General features: G+C 51.4%; 2 protein-coding genes across 3 annotated transcripts; one reads left to right on the top strand and one right to left on the bottom strand.

The window, feature by feature from the left end:
• Positions 1-469: 469 nt before the first annotated feature.
• LOC112274161 (enhancer of mRNA-decapping protein 4) lies at positions 470-12,410 on the bottom strand. Of its 2 annotated transcripts, none has more exons than XM_090245558.1 (14): positions 12,216-12,410; positions 9,306-10,340; positions 8,948-8,997; positions 8,624-8,774; positions 8,030-8,257; positions 7,476-7,604; positions 5,343-7,280; positions 5,043-5,127; positions 4,650-4,924; positions 4,355-4,474; positions 4,057-4,227; positions 3,742-3,891; positions 3,407-3,550; positions 470-3,044 (listed from the first exon to the last, which is right to left on the bottom strand). In XM_090245558.1, exons 2-14 carry the CDS (start codon positions 10,248-10,250, stop codon positions 2,739-2,741), a joined length of 4,692 nt encoding a protein of 1,563 aa, XP_090101684.1. In that variant the 5' UTR covers positions 10,251-10,340; positions 12,216-12,410; the 3' UTR covers positions 470-2,738. The 2 variants fall into 2 exon arrangements, with proteins under 2 accessions (XP_090101684.1, XP_090101685.1); XM_090245559.1 differs by lacking the exon at positions 12,216-12,410 and adding an exon at positions 12,016-12,191.
• Positions 12,411-15,750: 3,340 nt separating this feature from the next.
• On the top strand, positions 15,751-17,611 carry LOC112273846 (uncharacterized). Its single transcript, XM_024502839.3, has one exon. The coding sequence runs from the start codon at positions 16,023-16,025 to the stop codon at positions 17,142-17,144; it is 1,122 nt and encodes a 373-aa protein (XP_024358607.1). The 5' UTR covers positions 15,751-16,022; the 3' UTR covers positions 17,145-17,611.
• Positions 17,612-17,986: the final 375 nt, after the last annotated feature.

The raw sequence follows: 17,986 nt of genomic DNA, 5'->3' as shown, positions 1-17,986 counted from the left end.
CTTAATGTATGACAATAATGGTGCTAATAATTATTTAACTGAGTTTTCTCCTAATTCAAAGATAACATCACAATACAATATGGAAACAATATGTTAAAATACATCAATTTCAATTTGTGGGATTTAGTGACTCATTTGAGTTGATGCCACTACAATTTGATGGAAGATAGGTGCATAGAATGACAAAATGTGAAGTAAAATGAGAAATGCAATCAAATTTTTTCCTTTTCCATAACTTTGTCATCTATTTGTTGTTTACATGCTTTTGTACTCCATTTTCTAGAGAATTGTTGTCGTTTTTGGTATTTGTATTGTGTCTTTGGTGGTTTTGAAACCATTTTCTATTGATTTTGTGTGAATTTGACCATGGAGGCCAAAACCTAAATTCTAATAAAACCTTCTCATTCCTTCTCATATCAAAGCAGGTGTGTAAATTACAACACAGTAGATGCAATACATACAAAACAACTGAAACAAAAGATTGCTGTCCTATTTAAAGTCCAAATCCCATACAATTGGAACCATTTGAGACAAAAACCCTTAACCCCCAACCCCACTAAGGTGACACAAGATGAGAGAACACCGAAGGGGATCTTGGATTATCACACATTCAGTAGGCATGGCTGAGGGATGACATGCCGCGGCACCGTCTCAGTCGACTAATTGTAGGGACACAACCAGGGTTCCAAGCGCACGGGAGTTCAAGCACGAGGGATGAGGATGAAAACGCAAGTCACAGCGGCAGTCCAACGTGGTAGCCAGAGCAACAGTCAAGCCACGAACGCACAATAGTTGCGGAGGTTATAGAACAAATAGCGTTCTCCTAAATCAACACCATCCCCTCCACGCTAGATGTCTAACGTTCTCATTGTCCATGCTCGGCTCCCAGAACGTACGCGCTGCATTGGCACCACTCCTCATCAAAACGCCTCCATTACCCGGTTTCGGACGCCTTCCTGTCCCGTGCTCGTGACTCGTGTCCAAGGCCTGCTGTGCTGCCTGCAACGCACCTGTGAGCTACTTCTCCACGTCCTGGGTTGTCACTCCCGGCACGAGTCGCGACCCCGTGGCGGACGTGGATGACAAACCCGACCTCTCGCTGACGGTTACGGCGGACACACTGGTGCTGCCGAGGCTATTCAGCCCGACTCTCCCCGCCTATCACTGCGTCAACGGCGCCGCTGTGAAGTCCCCTGCAGGTGCATCTCAGCCTGCAAAATGCTTGCTCCACACCAGCGTCCAGGGTTTACTGTACAGGAAGATCCGGGGATGGTGAACGTGCACCTCGATGCGCTTAACCTGGCGAAGGTCGTGACCGCGGCTGTGGTGGTCAACGAGACTCCACTGCTGAAACCTGCAAGACCCCATGATCCTCTACCCTTCTGTTGACCCAAGGTGCGTCCTTGCGACGGACTGCGTCGCTCAACCTGAGCAGTGCACACGGCAGGAATAGGGTCCCCCCAAGTTGTTGCTGTCGACATTGACCCGAGGCAATCGATGCCAATGTGATCCGATTATTCCCGTCGACAAAATTTGAATACGCTTCACGTCGCTCCATTAACAGCTTCATCCTGTCCCGATTATCGATCCTGCTCATCGCATGCACAGCCTGGGTTCCAGCTTCCGGTGACAGGAACCATCGTCACACGCATGTCACCGACGTCAGTCACTGAAGTCGGGGTGCGGCACGATCAAGCGTGCCGTCCGGAGTCGTGCAATCGATCGTTCACGATTTCACTACGGCAACACTTCCTGCTCTATCTCCAACATTCTCGGTTCCAAGCCAGGGCGGACACGACGATACTTGTGCCGTGCACGTCCGGTTCTAATTCCCATTCCGCCACCAGGACGATCTCAACCGGTGGCCTTGTGCAGTCCTGCTCCCCACCTCACGTTTCAGCGCATTGCGTTTGTGCCCGGGGCCGCGCTGCAGCCCTCGCTGTCACCGGTTTCGATCCACGTTTCCGCACCCTTACCTCTCTCGCATACAACCGGATCGTCGCCGCTCTCCGATCGCGCGGGCTTCGACGCACGCCTCGACGAGCTGCCCACTCGTGCCGCATTCAACGCGCACACGCGGGACACTCACACGACTGCTACCCGCCTCGTCAATACGCGACACCCCAGCATCCAACCACCCACCCGCTGCCCATGCACAACATCCCTCACAGACCCTCCACGACTTCCGCAGATCGAACCACACACCACACCCGCATCCGCCGACACACCCCCCCCCCCACAAGTCCACAACAGCATCACCCCCGCCACACCAACCACCACGCAAATGCACGCATACCAATGCAATCATAATTCTCGGCGTAACGCCACCCCACAACTATTTTATACCAGAGTCGCTCAAAACATCGTCCCACCTACTGCAACTCCTACTTGCCCACGTACCACCATCTCACGTGAACCACACAACTGCCTCCACATTTGTACGTTTCTCTTTACACTCAACTCGCCGTGAAAACGGTACGCCACTTCCCCCTCCCCCCTCCTAACACTCACGCTACTATACCTCCTTCACAATCATCCTCCCTTCCAGGAGACCGATCCCCTCTCCCTCCTCTCCCATCTCCTTCGCGTCCCACCACTTCGCCTCCCATCTCCACCCGAACCCAACGCCTCCGTCTGCCGGAGCCCCCCCCCCCAAAAGTGCTGCTTGGCGCCGCGACTGCCCTCGCCGCATCCTCTTCGCCCTATATCCCGCTTCGCCACCCACTTCACCCCCGTTCTCACTTGCAAGTCGTCAGCATCGAGTTCACCACATGCGTCACCAACCGCATCTGGATCGCTAAATCCCCGGGTCCTGCGACGTTCGCCTGCCGCTGCAGGTTCGACAGCACCTGCTCCAAGATCACCCGGACGTGGCCCGCCACTGTCGGATCCTTCGGATCCAGACACAGCACTGCCTCCTGTATCCATTTCAGCTTGCTCTTCGTGTCCTTCTCGATCTCCACGCCCAACTGTTGCACCAGAGATAAAAGCACGCCCTGACCAAATGGCAGCGCTGACCTCGTGAACACCGACGTCGGGTCCATCTGCACCACCACGCACCCACATCACTGTCACACCATCTCTCCTCTCCACAACCTACGACGCCCCACACCATCCCACCTCAACATCCACCCGACAACTCTCAACCGCGCTCCCCTCCAACTCTCCCCCCTGCGCTTTCCCCGCTTTCCCCGTCCCAAACCTCACACCCCCTTTCTCACTTCCCCACACTCGCTCGCATCGCCTTGTCCGGCGCCACTCCCCTCCCTACAAAATCACTCCACGCTCCCACCCGCCAAGACCACACCCACCAACTGCCTCTCCACGTCCACCTCGTCCCTCCCACCCACCCACAACACCAACACTGACACCCCCGCCCCGCCTGTAACGACTCCACCGCTCTTACCTGGTTGCACAGCCACGCCACCACATCCACATCGTCCGCAGACAGCGCCATGTGGAACGCCTCCTCCAGCTTGTCCTCCTTCACCAATTTTCCCAGCTTCACTGTCGGGTCTATCGCCTTGTCCACGTGCTGGATGGAAAGAAGCTGCATCACCACCACCACAAAACTCACCACAACGCACACATGACCTCCTCACTCCGTTCGTACCCAACACCACCCGTTTCCAAATACACATCCCACGCTGCACCACCGCTCCCCGCCCAAACTTGCCTGCACACCCCTCCCTCATACGCCGTCGCAACCAAACCAATACCGCACACCTCACCATCCCCTACCTTCTCCAGAAAACCCGTCGATTCGTTCCGGTTCGACCCCACCGCTGCGTCGAAACCACCACTCCCCACCAGTGCTACCAGTCGCTTGTTGCTCTCTGCCAGCTCCCCCTTCAGCGACAGTGCCAGCGAGTTTGCTGACGCCACCGTATCCTGCACCCCCACCACCACCTCTGCGTCACAACTCCGCACCCCACGACCACCTCCCTCCCACCACACTCCACCCCATCCCAACCCTATCCGACCCCGCACTCCGCCCACCCTTTCCCCCAACCGCCCACAAACAACAATCCAAAATGCATCTGCTCGTCCATCAACCTGCAGCGTCGACGCCAGAGGCGCATGCATCGTAGAAAACTGCTGCTGCGCTATCGCCACGTGCTCTTCCATCCCGTGCTTGAACGCCGAATCCACCTGCTCAAACATGTTGCGGCACGAGTTCTCGAACGTCGGAATGATGTACCCCTCGAACGAACTCCGAATCGCCTCCTGCAACCACCCCATCCATACCACGTCGTCACTCCCCCGCACCCACCCCTGCCCCTGCCCCTGCCCCGCACCATCCCCCGACCACACCCCTTCCCACCCACGCACCTCCATCCAACAAACACCTCACCTGCAGTGCCTGCTTCCCCACCGTCTGGAATTGACCCTGCAGCTGTCGAGAGATCGATATCTCCAGCTTCGTCATGATCAACCTCTCCAGCTGTGGCAGCAATTTCTCCGCGATGCCCTTCTGCCATTCCACCACACACATCCGCTCCCATCAGCGCCCATCCCACGCTTGCCCCCTCCCGTCCCACCCCCTCCCCTCTCACTCCCCCCCCCCCGTCTATTCCCCCCGCACCACGTCCCGGACACACGCATCGCGTCGCCCACCACAAACACCCCCCACACCCCCAACACTGTACCTGGAACGACTCGCTTATGCCCGCCGCGATCGCCTTCTGTATCGGCGGCAAAATTGCCTGACTGATCGTCGGTATCAGCGCCAGAAACTCCTTCTTCATCCCACGCTCGATCGCTGCTGGCATCTCCTTGTTGAAGAAATTGCTCAGCAGCGTCGTTATCTGCTGCATCTTCTCTCGATCCGCCTTCTCCCTCTTCGCGTTCTCCTCCGCCGATCGTGCCCACATCGCGTCCACGTGCGCCTTCAGAACCTTCTCCATCCGCTGCCCCATCGCCACTGCCAACCCAAACCTCCTCTGTCTCAGTCAACCGTCCACATCCACTTCCCACTACACCCCACTCATTTCTCCACACACACCATCCTCATCACCACACCCCCTCCCCTGCTCACGTACCTTCCAGCCGCTTCCCTTCCTTCACCACTGGCACCGACACCATCGTCGCCATGTGCTTTTGCAATTCCGCCTGCATGTTCACCAGCTGAAACCGTTCCCCGCCACCCCACGCATGTCAATGTCTTGCACGCGCCACTTCCTACTCACGCAATCCATCCCTCCCCCCGACTTCCCAACCATGCACCATCCCCCAACACACAAACCCTCACGCCATTTCCCCTCCCACCTCGCCCCACCCGCCCCCGCCTCTCCGCAGCAACCCAAACCCCCTACCCCCTCTCCCGCTCCCTCACCACGCACCTGATTCAGAGATTCCTGCATCATTGCCACCTCCGCCGCCAACCCCGCCTCCGACACCCCCGAACTCCAGCTCGTCGCCTCGTTCTCCCCCGCCATCGCAGGGCTCAGGCTCAATGGCGCCGCCAACAACGCCGACCCCCCTGACACTGTCCCCCCGCTCGTCTTGTTCTTGCTCTTCCTCTGCTTTGACGCCGCCGACGCCGCGCTTGACGCGCCCGTCTCGCCACCCCCGCTGCCCCTCCCTCCGCCCACGTCCAACCCCTCGTACCCGCCCGCTTCCAGCAGCCCCTCCTCCTCCGTCGGGCTGAACTCTGACTGCCCGTACTCCGCCGACCCGAACTCCGACCCTGCGCCCCCGTCCCCCAGGCTCGCCATCTCCTGCTCGCTCGACTCCAATTCCGACTCCTGCACGCCCTTGCTTGCGTCCGACTCCCGCCCTCCGTCTCCATGCCCGCCTCCTGCCATCGAAAAGTTCACCGTCTCCAGTTGTACCGGCTCCACCTCCACTCCCCCCCGTCCTACCGCACCTCCACCTCCACCTCCACCCCCCGCCTCGCGGTTGCCTGCCCCCACCTGAGCCGCCCGACTCCCGCCCACCAGCGACATCACCTCCTTCGGAGTGATCAGGTGCTGCCCCAGCACGTTCCCCCGCACGCCCCCGCCCTGCATCCCGAACATCCCACGCTGCTCCGCCTCCTCCTCCGCTGCGCTCTGCACCCCCGACTCCATGCTCGAAAAAGGTGAACCGCTCCCCACCGCCGACGACCCCGACTGCGTCGCGCCTTCGTTCGACCCACCCTCTTCGCGACTTTCGCCCTGCGTCCTCCTCATCCCCGCCCCTCCGCTCGCGCTCTCCCTGTACTCGCTCGCCTTCTCCATCCCCCCCGAACCCTGCCGCCCCATTCCGCCGCTTCGACCCCCGCCCACCCTCGCGTTGCTCGAATCCTCCGCTGTCCCCGACGCCTGCCGTCGCAGCCCGCCGGGGCTAAACCTCACCTCCTCCGCATCCTCCCCGCCGCTCTTCGCCACCCCTCCCAACCCCGCTCCGTACCGCTGCTGCTCCACGTTCTTCGTCGGACTCCTCGACCGTGCCAGGATTCTCACCGGCGCTACCGCCACCGCATCCTGCTTCCCACCTTTCTCACCCCCGCCCCCACGCCCTTGCGTCCCCTTCTCCGTCCCCATCTCGCCCCCCGCTTTCCCATCATCCTCCGCCAGCGTCTGCGCGATCCCCGCCGCGCTCAGCTTCGTCGACGCTATCATCTTCGCCATCTCCGTCCGCGCCTGACCCCCCTCCATCAGGTTCTCCAACGCCACCGTGATTCGCCCGTAACCCGGTGGCACGTTCGGAGCTCCGCTTCCCGCACCGTCCCCGCCCGTCCCCGCCACATCCCCCTTCGTCCCTGCCTTCTCCGCTCCTCCTCCGCCACCCCCGGATCCCGCCGTGCTCGTCACCACCTTCACCGCCGCCTTGTCCACCACCCCCGTCGCTTGTCTCGCGCTCTTCTCCGTCGACATCGGCACGCACTGCGACACCAACAGCGAGTACTGCTGGATCGCTAACGTCTGCACGCAGTAGATCTGCACCACCGCCCCTTGTCCCCCTTCCGATCCGCGCTGCTCCCTCACCATCAAGCTCAGGATCGGAATCGTCACCGAAAACTCCGCCAGATACTTCATCTGCGCTCTCCCCCCTCGACCCCCGAACTGCACGTGCACCACATAGATCGCGTTCTTCTTCGCGTTTGCCACCACGATCAAGTTCGCCCCGGGCGCCACCACCACCTGGTTGAAGAATGCCGTCTCCATGTCGTCTCCCGCCGCCGAGCTCGTGAACTCCACCGTCTGGATGCACTCCCACATCACGTTCCCGGATTTCGACGGCGACGCGCTCTCCTCCGGCGCCCACAGCTTCAGCTCCCGGTTCATCTGGTGTCCCTGCCAACGCCAACCCCACACCCTCCCTGCTCAGCGTCCTGCACCCGCCCTCGCCAACCCCGCCACCCACTCTACTCTGCGCTATCCCCAACACACCGCATCCCATTCCCACCCCACCCAAACCCGCTCTCTCATGCCTCACCAACCCCATCACCCACACCGCGCACAACGTCAACAACATGCTGCTCTACGTACCGCAGTGAGCAGCACCGACTGTTCCGGAAACCCCGGCGCAGACAGAAACGCTACGGCGCCCACAACCTCTCCCATGTGTGGAACGAACGAAGACACATATCCGGATCCATTTGGCCCCCAAATTCGCACCTGCCACATTCACCACCACAACTGCACCTCAGATGCACACCACTCTACTCCCCACCCCCACCCTACACTTCCACTTCGCCGCCCTTCCACACCACCCTTCCGCATTCGCCATGCACTCACCGCGGCAATCCACCCCATCCCCTCCAACACATCCATCCCACCAACCCTCATGCTTAACTCGCTCATCACTGCACCCAAGCCCCCCACCCCCACTACCCCTTTCCACTTCACGAGACTCAAAACTACTTGCCACAAATGCTTGTCACTGCCACACCCGACCCACCCACACGGCCCCACAACTCTGCACCCTGCTCTCCGTCACATCTGCACGGCTATCGACTCAACCACGCGCCCACCCTCCCCCCCCCCTTCACCACCGTCACCGCCACCAACAACCCACCAAAGCCCAGGCTCATGACACGCACCGAACCATCTGCCGAAGCGGAAGCAACGTGGCTCTGCGAGTACAACGGTACCGCTAGATCCGTCACCTCCTCCTCGTGCTGCCCGATCAACGTCACGCCCTCCACCAATCCCTTCATCTCACACACCACCGGCTCCTCTGTCGTCGGAACCCCCGCGGGACCCGCTTTCTCCAACTTCTTCAGATCCATCGACAATATGTACTTCCCCACCGCCACCAGCAGAGTGTCCTGCATCACCCGCACCCCACTCTGTCACTCCTGCTCACTCCCCCACTCTCAAACACCCCGCTCTTGCCTCTCAACATCCCACTCACCTTTCCCACACCTTCCACCCACAACACCCACATCCACACCCCGTCCCGCTCCCTTCTTCCCCGCTCTCACATGCACTCGCCCCGACCACACCGTCGCCATACCCACATCACACGCCAATGCACACCACTCCCACCACACATCTCACTCATCTCTGTTCCTGTACGCCCGCACTCCATTTCCTACCAACCACACCCCAATCCTCACTCACTCGCACTGCATGGCTTGTGCACCCTTACGCTGCCACGCTCTCAACTACCCACACTGTCCCAGAAACTGCACCTGCGTCTGCCAGCAGATTCGTGGATTCGTCGACTCCCAGTCGCCGATGAAGTGTACCGCTGCCACGATCTGATCCTGTATAAACGGCTTCCCATCCTTGTCGCGCGACTCCACGATCAGCCTCACGAACACTCTTCCGTCCGTACTCGCGCTGAACATGCAAAACCATCCCAACTCACATCAACCACTCCCACTGCCACACTCACCCACCCGCATTTCACCAAACCGATCCAACTCAACACTCTCCCACTCCCAACCATCCTCACGCGCCCGGCGGGCTATCCAAACCACTACTCAATACCATCACATCGTCGTATATGTCACCTTGCAAATTTATTCACGTTCTCCGCGAAGAAAGCCATGTCCGTCACCCTCTGCCAAACCACTCAAAACCCACTGTCAGCCAAACATTACCCCGTTGCACCCCCTCCACGCTGTCATACTACTACCGCTCGCACACCGTCTCCCCGACAAACCTCCCACCACTAAGCACCACACCCGACTCACAACTGCACGGAACCGCCCAAACTGACATCGCCGCCCATGCCCGCCACTCATAATCACCGACATGGCAATCTCTGACACACACACACACACACATATACAGAGAAACGATAACCAAAATGCCCCCGCTGCTTCACATGGATTTCACCGCCACACACTCCCCCCCCCCTTCCCTTACCTCACCGTGCCCTCGCAGCAGCGTCTTCGATTCTGCTGTCGGGTTGATTATCCGAATATTCGCCCCTCGTAGCCCATAGCAGATGAAATCCTTGTTCACTGCTATTTGCCTTCCCAATATCGGCTCCGGGTCCGACCCGTATGCGCAGATCGATCGAACCTCCAGCTGAGGCTGCGCTTCGTCCGCCCTCCGCACGTCCACGTCGTACACGATCCGCTCTCCCTGCAGAACCCTCCCCCGCGGCAGCTTGCTGTCCTGCAGCGCCTTCGGCAAACCTGCGGGAACCGTGCTGCTCGCCACCGTGCCCGCACTCGCCATCGTCATCGCCGGCGCTTTCGCCCCACCGAACTTCCCCTCCGACGCCGCCACTTCCAGCTCCGGCACCACGCTCCCCGCCGCGCCATCGCCCCCACCCTCCGCCGCAGACTGTGTCGTCAGAAGAGCCATCAGCCGGGCGCCGTCCAGCGGTGAGCTCGACACTCCCACCGCGCCCCTCTCTTGCCCGACTGACGCCCCCGCCGCGCTCGACGCTGTCGGCGACGGGTGGGAGCCACCTCCGCCACCCAGCGAAAAATCGCCCGCTTTCGGAACAGGCAGCGGACCGGGGGCACCACCGCCCCCCGCATACCCACCACCCCCCTGTCCGCGATCCCGTGCAAAGTAGAATGGGTTCGGAATTGCACCCGCTCCTTGGGGCACGTTCGCCGCGTTGAACATCGCCCCACCGCCTGGAAGCGGGGGGAACGAACTCGACTTCGGCGCAACGCTCGCACTCGGGGCAAAGCTCGCGGTGGGGAACGCCGACGGAACTGGCTGCGAGTAGAATCCACCCGACGTCGCGGGATGCCCACCTTGACCCTGCGAGGGATGAATCTGCGGAGCATACTGCCCACCCCTCGTGTACTTCTGCGCATCAAAACCCCCAGGCGGTCCCGGAGCTCCCATCCTCTCAACTCCACTCCACACCACGCTTCAACGCCACACCACTCTCATGCCACTCCCAAGCCTACTCCGCGTCCTCCCCTACGGCCTCACCTGCCATCAACCCCACTCCACCCCGCATCAGAACATGCCCCCCCAACCCTCCCGTCTTCCACACCCCGCCTCCTCGCGCGCATCCACGACCACAACCACACACTCACAATCACCCCACGCCACGCTCACTCGCCAACTCCCAACCCCCACGACATCAATCGCCACCACCGCTGCCGACCTTCCTCCCAAAATTCTCACGCCACCTCTGTCGCCCCTTCCTACTGCACCCTCTATGCACACTCATCTCCCAACTCCAACGTCATGTCCTCGCAATCATCACCGCACCTGCCACCGCCCATCCCCGACTCCGGACCGGCCACACCCACGCCGGCCACCATGCGCGCTCTCCCCGACACTACAAACCCTTCCAACGTCTTCTTCCTCCACTCCCCTCTTCGTGACAACCCACGCCTACCACCTCCGACCGCCAACCACGGTCCGCGATTCCGCCCAATTCACCAACCACCACAACTGTTTCGTCGACACTTGCTTTGTCCCGGACATGATGTTGCACTGCACGGCCCGGCCCGGCCCTCCAGGGCATAAACCTCCTAGACTCCTACTTCCAACTGGACTCCGATCCCTGGCTCTACAGTCACCCCGAATCGATCACCTTCCAAGGTCCACACGCCAGAGTACAACGCAATCCCCCTATCACCACCAACACACACACACACACTACCGGTCCGGCGTGTCCAGAGAATCGGCACCGTCATGCGGCATACAAGCGCGCGTTGTTACGTTCTCTGTCCCCACGATCATCCTAGCAAACGATCGGTGCGCTCAGGAAATCACCACAATTACCCTGCTTCCTTCCGAGCTACAAACTCCAGCTAAATTGCGGGCGTCTACAAATATGCATCTCCAAGGGCTCAGATTCATATACACACCGACACCACCAATTTGCCTGATGATAGCGCCCATTTGCTGGATCTTACCCTACTCGATTATTTATTTGTGTGTCCTTTTGCAAGTATGAATTCCTTGGCAAGACTGACTAGAGGTACGGTATACTTTTAGTGCAGGATAATACTGTAGCGTCTTAAACGCTTTTGATGTGACGTGTTATATAGGAGGTTGGAGCACTATTATGAGGATGAGTATTCGACAGGAAGCGGGTGCTATGTTGTAAAAATGCATCTTATGGATTCATTCGACATAAATAAAGAACCACTTATACTTGTACCGAACGAATTCTGATGGTGCATACAAGGTGAGGTGAATAGCTTTGTTGACTGATTTTAACAACTTGCTGCTTCACACTCAGCTTGCGGGCGCCTGAGCAGAATCCAAAATTCCATATGGGCAGGTCAGACCTCCGTTCTAAGAACAAGGAATGGTGACTGAGTTGTGCGCGGGAGTTGTTACAATCCTTTCTCGGCCTAATAAACGAACAGTTCAGTTCAAATTTCCAACGGAATAACCTAATTTCGTATGTTGCTGGACACCAAAGCAAGAGTCCTCGTATTCCCACCTTTACATCTGCGAGGTTAGGAATACACGCATCCACCAACACCAAGAGTTCGGTACTTCATTTCACGTATTTAACAATATGTGCTCTCAGTCCCGCTCAACTTCGTGCAACCTCCGAAAGGGCGTCAAGTAGTCCATCTCCTCGACCAGCCCTTACTCGAAACTCTAAACAGGGAATTCAACAGGCAACCGCGGGACTTACCAGCCTGGGTACGACTTCTCCGAATCCATTTGGAAAAAGCCGAAAGGACAACAGACGCACACAACCCAGTCCAACATGCGGTCGTTAACCCAGCAAATTGTGAGGAGCACAGCACCAACGGGGGAAGAAACACGGCAACAAAACAATGCCACTACTTACAGCGGAACACTGGGTTCCAGGAACATCGGATTGAGAGATACCTGGAAAACAGAACGGAGAGAGCAGCCTGGCCGCGATCCTCGCCGTGGCCAGGGTCGGAGAATGGCATGGATGTCAACACTGATGGAGCGACCGAGCGACAAAGCTCCTTCTAGGGTTCCATTGCGCCTCACTGCACGCTTTCCTCTGTCACGAACTTCCTGTCACCACGAGTCCTCTTCCCTCATTCCTGTAATTAACTCGCGACTGATATTTCAGCTCCGCTAGCTACCCAGAATCTTCTTATGCTAAAAAACTTCTGTTTCTCAATCCTGTTGCTCATTCGTGGGGTTTTACTCATTCCTTTGAGATTCGAATGAAAGCATCGAGTGTCAACCTGCATGGGTATGTTTTGTAACTAGTGTGAAATCTCAGATGTGAGTAAATAACTCCTTCCAATGAATTTACTATTCACCACTCTGTAGTTGTTGAAGATTATCACTGTCACACATCTTTAATATTTAGTGTTGGTTATGAACGAGAGCAGTCACAGTAAAATGCTTGCATGATGGATTTGTGATGGTGGAGACAATTTTCGAGGACAAAGAAAGTGTTGCATTTGATAAGTTTTGATTAATACTATTTTTTGGGGGTTTTATTCTTTGTCCTTACATGCCTGGCTGATACGACATGAAATCCACCAGCACTGTCTTGCTTCAGCATGATTGTTAAAGGTCCCATATAAGAATAAATTTCCGCTTTTATTCTCTATTGTGATGATAGCAACGAATGTTATGTTTTGAGTAACTCCTGATTCTTGTGCCTGAGAGTGTGGCAAGGTCAATAGAAACCAATTCTTATAAAAGCACTCTACACCTTGCCTTTGACTTGCTCAAACATTCCTAAAAAATATCATTTCTTTGGAATGATTTCTTGATGATCCTACGTTAATAGTATTGAATTATTATGTTTAAAAAAAAGAAATTTGTAATCAATTCAAAAATACTTAAATGAGTAAAAGATGACCACAGGGCCCACAGCTAGTAAATGGCACTATGAAGATAATGTTATTCCTTTAAAAAAAAGGTCTAATAAAACATAGAAAGATTGATCAAATTTTAAAAAAAACTTCAAACCTAGTAAACACAACACGTATACTTTAATTAATATATTTTATTTCTTCTTGGCAACTATTTTAATGACAAAAGTATAACTTGCTAGAGATTGTTTTTTATTTTTAGTGTTAATGACACTATATATATATATATATATATATATAATTTGGAGGTGATAATAGGAAATTGTAAATCATCAAAAGTGGTGGGTTTAGATATGATAGAGGATATGATTCTTGTAAGTATATTAAGTTTTAGAAGGGTATGCATTTTTTATTAACTTATTGAAATAAATAGAATAAGTAATCTATAAGAGTTTCTATAATAAATATATAATACTTAAATTGATTTCATGTTGTATGTGAAATTGTAACAAATAATATGTGATCCAAGAAAGGTCTCAAAGATTTGGAGACATGGGCAATATTAGTTCAAAAAATTTAAGTCATAAAATAATAATAATAATTTTAAAAATATTAATGAAGAATCCAAATACTACAATACATTTCAATTTTGCTTAAATTACTTGCGTTTTTAATACACATTATACTACAAACTTACACATGCCAAACATAACATATGATAGTTAGTAGTTATACTTATTCTTGGGTATTTGAATTGTATAAATATATTATATGCATGTTGAAGACCATTCAAAGGTACTGTTACTTAAATCATGTATGTCATATTCCCATTATAATCTTATCAAATTTGTGATTCTAACAGCAAGTGATGGCTTATGATTCACATTGTGTCTTCTAAATTAATTTTAAAATATTTCCAGATCAATCTTCTAGGAATTCATGAAATATTTCAAAAAAATCCTATGTCTTTATCTATACCTTTTAATAATAAAACTTCATAATTTTTTATAAATCATGGTAAGAATCATCACATGTGAGTATATTGTGATTCTTATTAAGATACTCACTACCTTGTCAAAATGATCTTAAAAGTTGAAATTTGTTTTAAATGATCTTTTGAGACTCTCATGAAGTGTCATTGTAAATATGAAATTCTCCTACCACATACCTCCTCTCCATCCTCCATAGTATGAATGTTAGCTGTTCTTTATTATAATAGAAATGAGATTATAGTTAATTTATTCATTCGTCTTTTGAAATGTTTTAATAGCTTCAATAAAATACTAAATATTATAAATTGTAACATTTTTAATTTTTTATTGACTGTAAATGAATATAAAATGTTTTATATATTTTAGAAAATTTTGATTGTTTGTATTTAAAAATTAGGGAGAAATTATTTTCTTGTAGTGGACAAGTCAACAGAATAATTTTAATAAGTTTTAACATAGAAACAAAGACAATTTTTCATATAAGTATGATGTTGTAATTTATTCATTTAATTTCTCATTTTTTTAATTATCTAAAGTTTTACTCCAAACATCAATCAGTATTTGTTTCTACATGTTTTGACAATAAAATCATGTTCTCGCTGTAATATCATGCAGTATCATCAATTAATGTACAAGGAAATTTCCAAATACGTATTCTGGTATAATGAAAATTTAGTTAAACCTTGTGAAAGAATATAATCATACCTTCTGGATATCACTGCAAATTTTTGATGCTTTGTAAATTATTCCAAAATATAAGATATAATTTGTAAGGGGTAAAATTTGCAAAGTTACTGATTTCAACCAAATATGTATATATCAAAGAGTAATTTCTTACCACCAAAGTGTCTGTATACTTGTTTCAAGCGTCAAAATAAAAAATGTTATGGCTTTGTGCTTTATTAGTAATATCAAACTTTTAACATACAATCATAACCATCTTTTTTGAATTTTTTTTTAAAGCTTAACAAAAAAATTACGAGTAATTTAACATGGTTTTGTTTCAGTAGATGAAAAAAAAGAGAGAGAAACCTGATGTTTTATTTTTAGTTACTAATTAACATTTTTTCATGCATCAACCAGGGTTTGCTATCGTAATAAAATAAAGAAAATAATAATAATAAAAAAAAAGAACAGGTTGAGAAAACACATGAAAACTCAACAAGACAACAAAAACTATCAAATTGAGTTGATTTACGAATTACTATTTAGAAATCTTACAAAAGCATTCTTATGCACATGTAATTGCAATCAAACACATCCATAACTTAGAAAAAAAGAAAGAAAAGAGAAAAAGAAGATTCCTTCCTTAATACAATCCAATAAGTTATTCTCTTGTCAATCAAACCTCAATAACAACCTTAGTTTTTAGTGATATTTCACCCACAAAAAAAACAATGGAAAGTGAAAATCATGTCATAAAACTGTACATAACAGTTATATAAATTCCTAACTCAAACTTCTTTTAAACTGGCTAATTCTTTGAGGAGCGAATGAACAGCTGAGTGGCGACTCATATGTATTCTCGTAAGTACATAGACAGTATAATACACATACTACTCGATGGTTATGTACGTATTCGGCATACTTTTGGGGGTCGCGTGTGCAATCAGTACTGATCGAAAGCCAAGCCGTAACCATCGCGTGGGTTGGAGTTTCAGGAAGTTTGGCACGATTGAAGTTGGCTCGCAGACGCAACGAGGCAGCTTGTGGAGTTCACAAATTGCACAAGCAATTCATGGATTAGGGTTTTGGGCTTCTGTGTCAGATTTATCGAGGGCGGAGGCAAGAGGCTTTGCTGTTTTTTGAAATAGGAGGACGCTGCAGTGGCCGAAGGCGTGCGTCGAGCAGATGGTTTCAAGGCGAGGACTCTCAATTGTAGGTTGATTGCAGGTGACATGGTTTCTGAGATGGACTCCCGGAGGGCTTGGTTCGTGGAGAAGCTATGGGGTAACGGGACTGGTTTGAAAGCCATCGTGGTGGGACAGGTCCTCAGCCTGCTAGTCACGTGTACCGGGTTGACATCATCAATGCTTGCTCGCAACGGTATTGATGCTCCAACAACACAGTCTCTTTTTAATTATCTTCTGCTTACCGCTGTATATGGGTCGATGCTACTGTACAGAAGAAAAGAAGTGCAGATTGCGTGGTATTGGTATCTGCTTCTCGCTTTTTTTGATGTGGAAGCGAACTACTTGGCCGTGAAGGCATATCAGTATACTGCCATCACGAGCGTCATGCTGCTCGATTGCTGGACTATCCCATGTGTGCTGGTTCTTACATGGCTGGTGTTGGGGACCCGTTACGAGAGATACCATTTCGTGGGCGTAGCAATCTGCGTGGCAGGTTTGGTCATGGTCATATTCTCCGATGTTCATGCTCAGGACAGATCAAGTGGTGGCAGCAATGTGTTACTTGGGGACATACTTGTTTTGGGAGCCTCCATGCTCTATGCTGTTTCGAATGTGAGTGAAGAGTTTGTAGTGAAGAAAGTAGACCAGGTGGAATTTCTTGCACATGTGGGATTCTTTGGCGCCATCATTAGTGCGTGTCAGCTTGTTGTGTTAGAATTAGATGAGGTTAAAGCTATCCATTGGAACGTAAGTTCCATTGCCCCCTTCGTCGGATTCGCCTTGTCCTGTTTTGGGTTTTCGAGTTTGGTTCCCTGGCTCTTACAAATCAGCGGGTCTGCCATGCTCAACCTGTCCTTGTTGACATCTGACATGTGGGCAGTGGCAGTTCGGGCACTAGGGTTTCACGAATCGGTGGATAGTCTCTATTTCGTTGCCTTTGCTCTCGTTGCTGCAGGGCTACTAGTGTATACGTTATCTGGAGAGCCCTCACCCTCTTCAGAAGGGATTCTAGCAGCACCAAGAAAGAAATACACCCAAATTGATCAAGTGGAAAAACCTGCGGAGCCCTCAGCTGGAGGGCAGCTTTCTCACTTACAAATCATTGGCAATGAGCAACCCAATCCTAATGACAGGGGCTCTTCCAAGCTAACCTCTGCGTCTGTTTAGTTATCTTCACATCTGGGCAATTTTACGTTATATTGTGGAGCAGAAACCGATTTGTCCGTTCACTATTGATAGAGGATTCTGCTTACATCAGTTTAAGAAATTTGAGGTCTCTGGTGACTTCGATTTTGGTTGTGATTCCCAGCAGTGTTCTCTATAGTTGTAACCTGATGAAAGAAATTTGGAGACCATTCATAACCCGATTCGATCTTCAATTCATTCATCAGTTCCTTGATATTCCTAGTTCCATAGGAACTGATCATATTATTGCATAATTTAGCAACCAGTTTGTCTTTTTTATGAATATGTCCACATTTCCAGCATATTCAGAGGACAAGCTAGCTGCAGAAGAATCAGAGTATGGTGCTTCTTTACACGCTCCGGACTCAGTGGATGACCTGAAGCAGCCCATTTGGACTTAATGTATTTCTATACGATTTCAATCGAATTGTCTGATATAATAGAAAGTATCACACGTGTGCAACTATCATGCTCACATCTTTCAAGTTGTGTGTGATGAGCTACAAGTTGAAGACTGACACATGGAGTGCCTTTCCGTTGAGGAAATCAATCGTGAAATGTGAGGTCTTTTGAGGTTTTCTATACAAAGGCAAGCAAGTCGAGCTGGGAGGTCCACGAGATCATTCAACTTGGAGATTGACATGTCGATTGTGATTGATTGAAATTTGTCAGGTGTATGTACAACGAGAAGTGTTTCCAAGTTGCAAAACAGTAGTTGTGACTAGAACGGTACATACACATGGACGTTTTGGTGTGATTTACGAAAACAACACCTCTGGTGGAATTGACATCTATATGTATTATTAGAGCACAACATTCTTCAC

Source organism: Physcomitrium patens, chromosome 21, assembly GCF_059467195.1.
Source record: "Physcomitrium patens ecotype Gransden chromosome 21, ASM5946719v1, whole genome shotgun sequence".
Taxonomy (NCBI): domain Eukaryota; kingdom Viridiplantae; phylum Streptophyta; class Bryopsida; order Funariales; family Funariaceae; genus Physcomitrium; species Physcomitrium patens.
The sequence above is the reverse complement of the archived record's forward strand: the minus strand, read 5'-3'. Positions and strand labels throughout refer to the sequence as shown.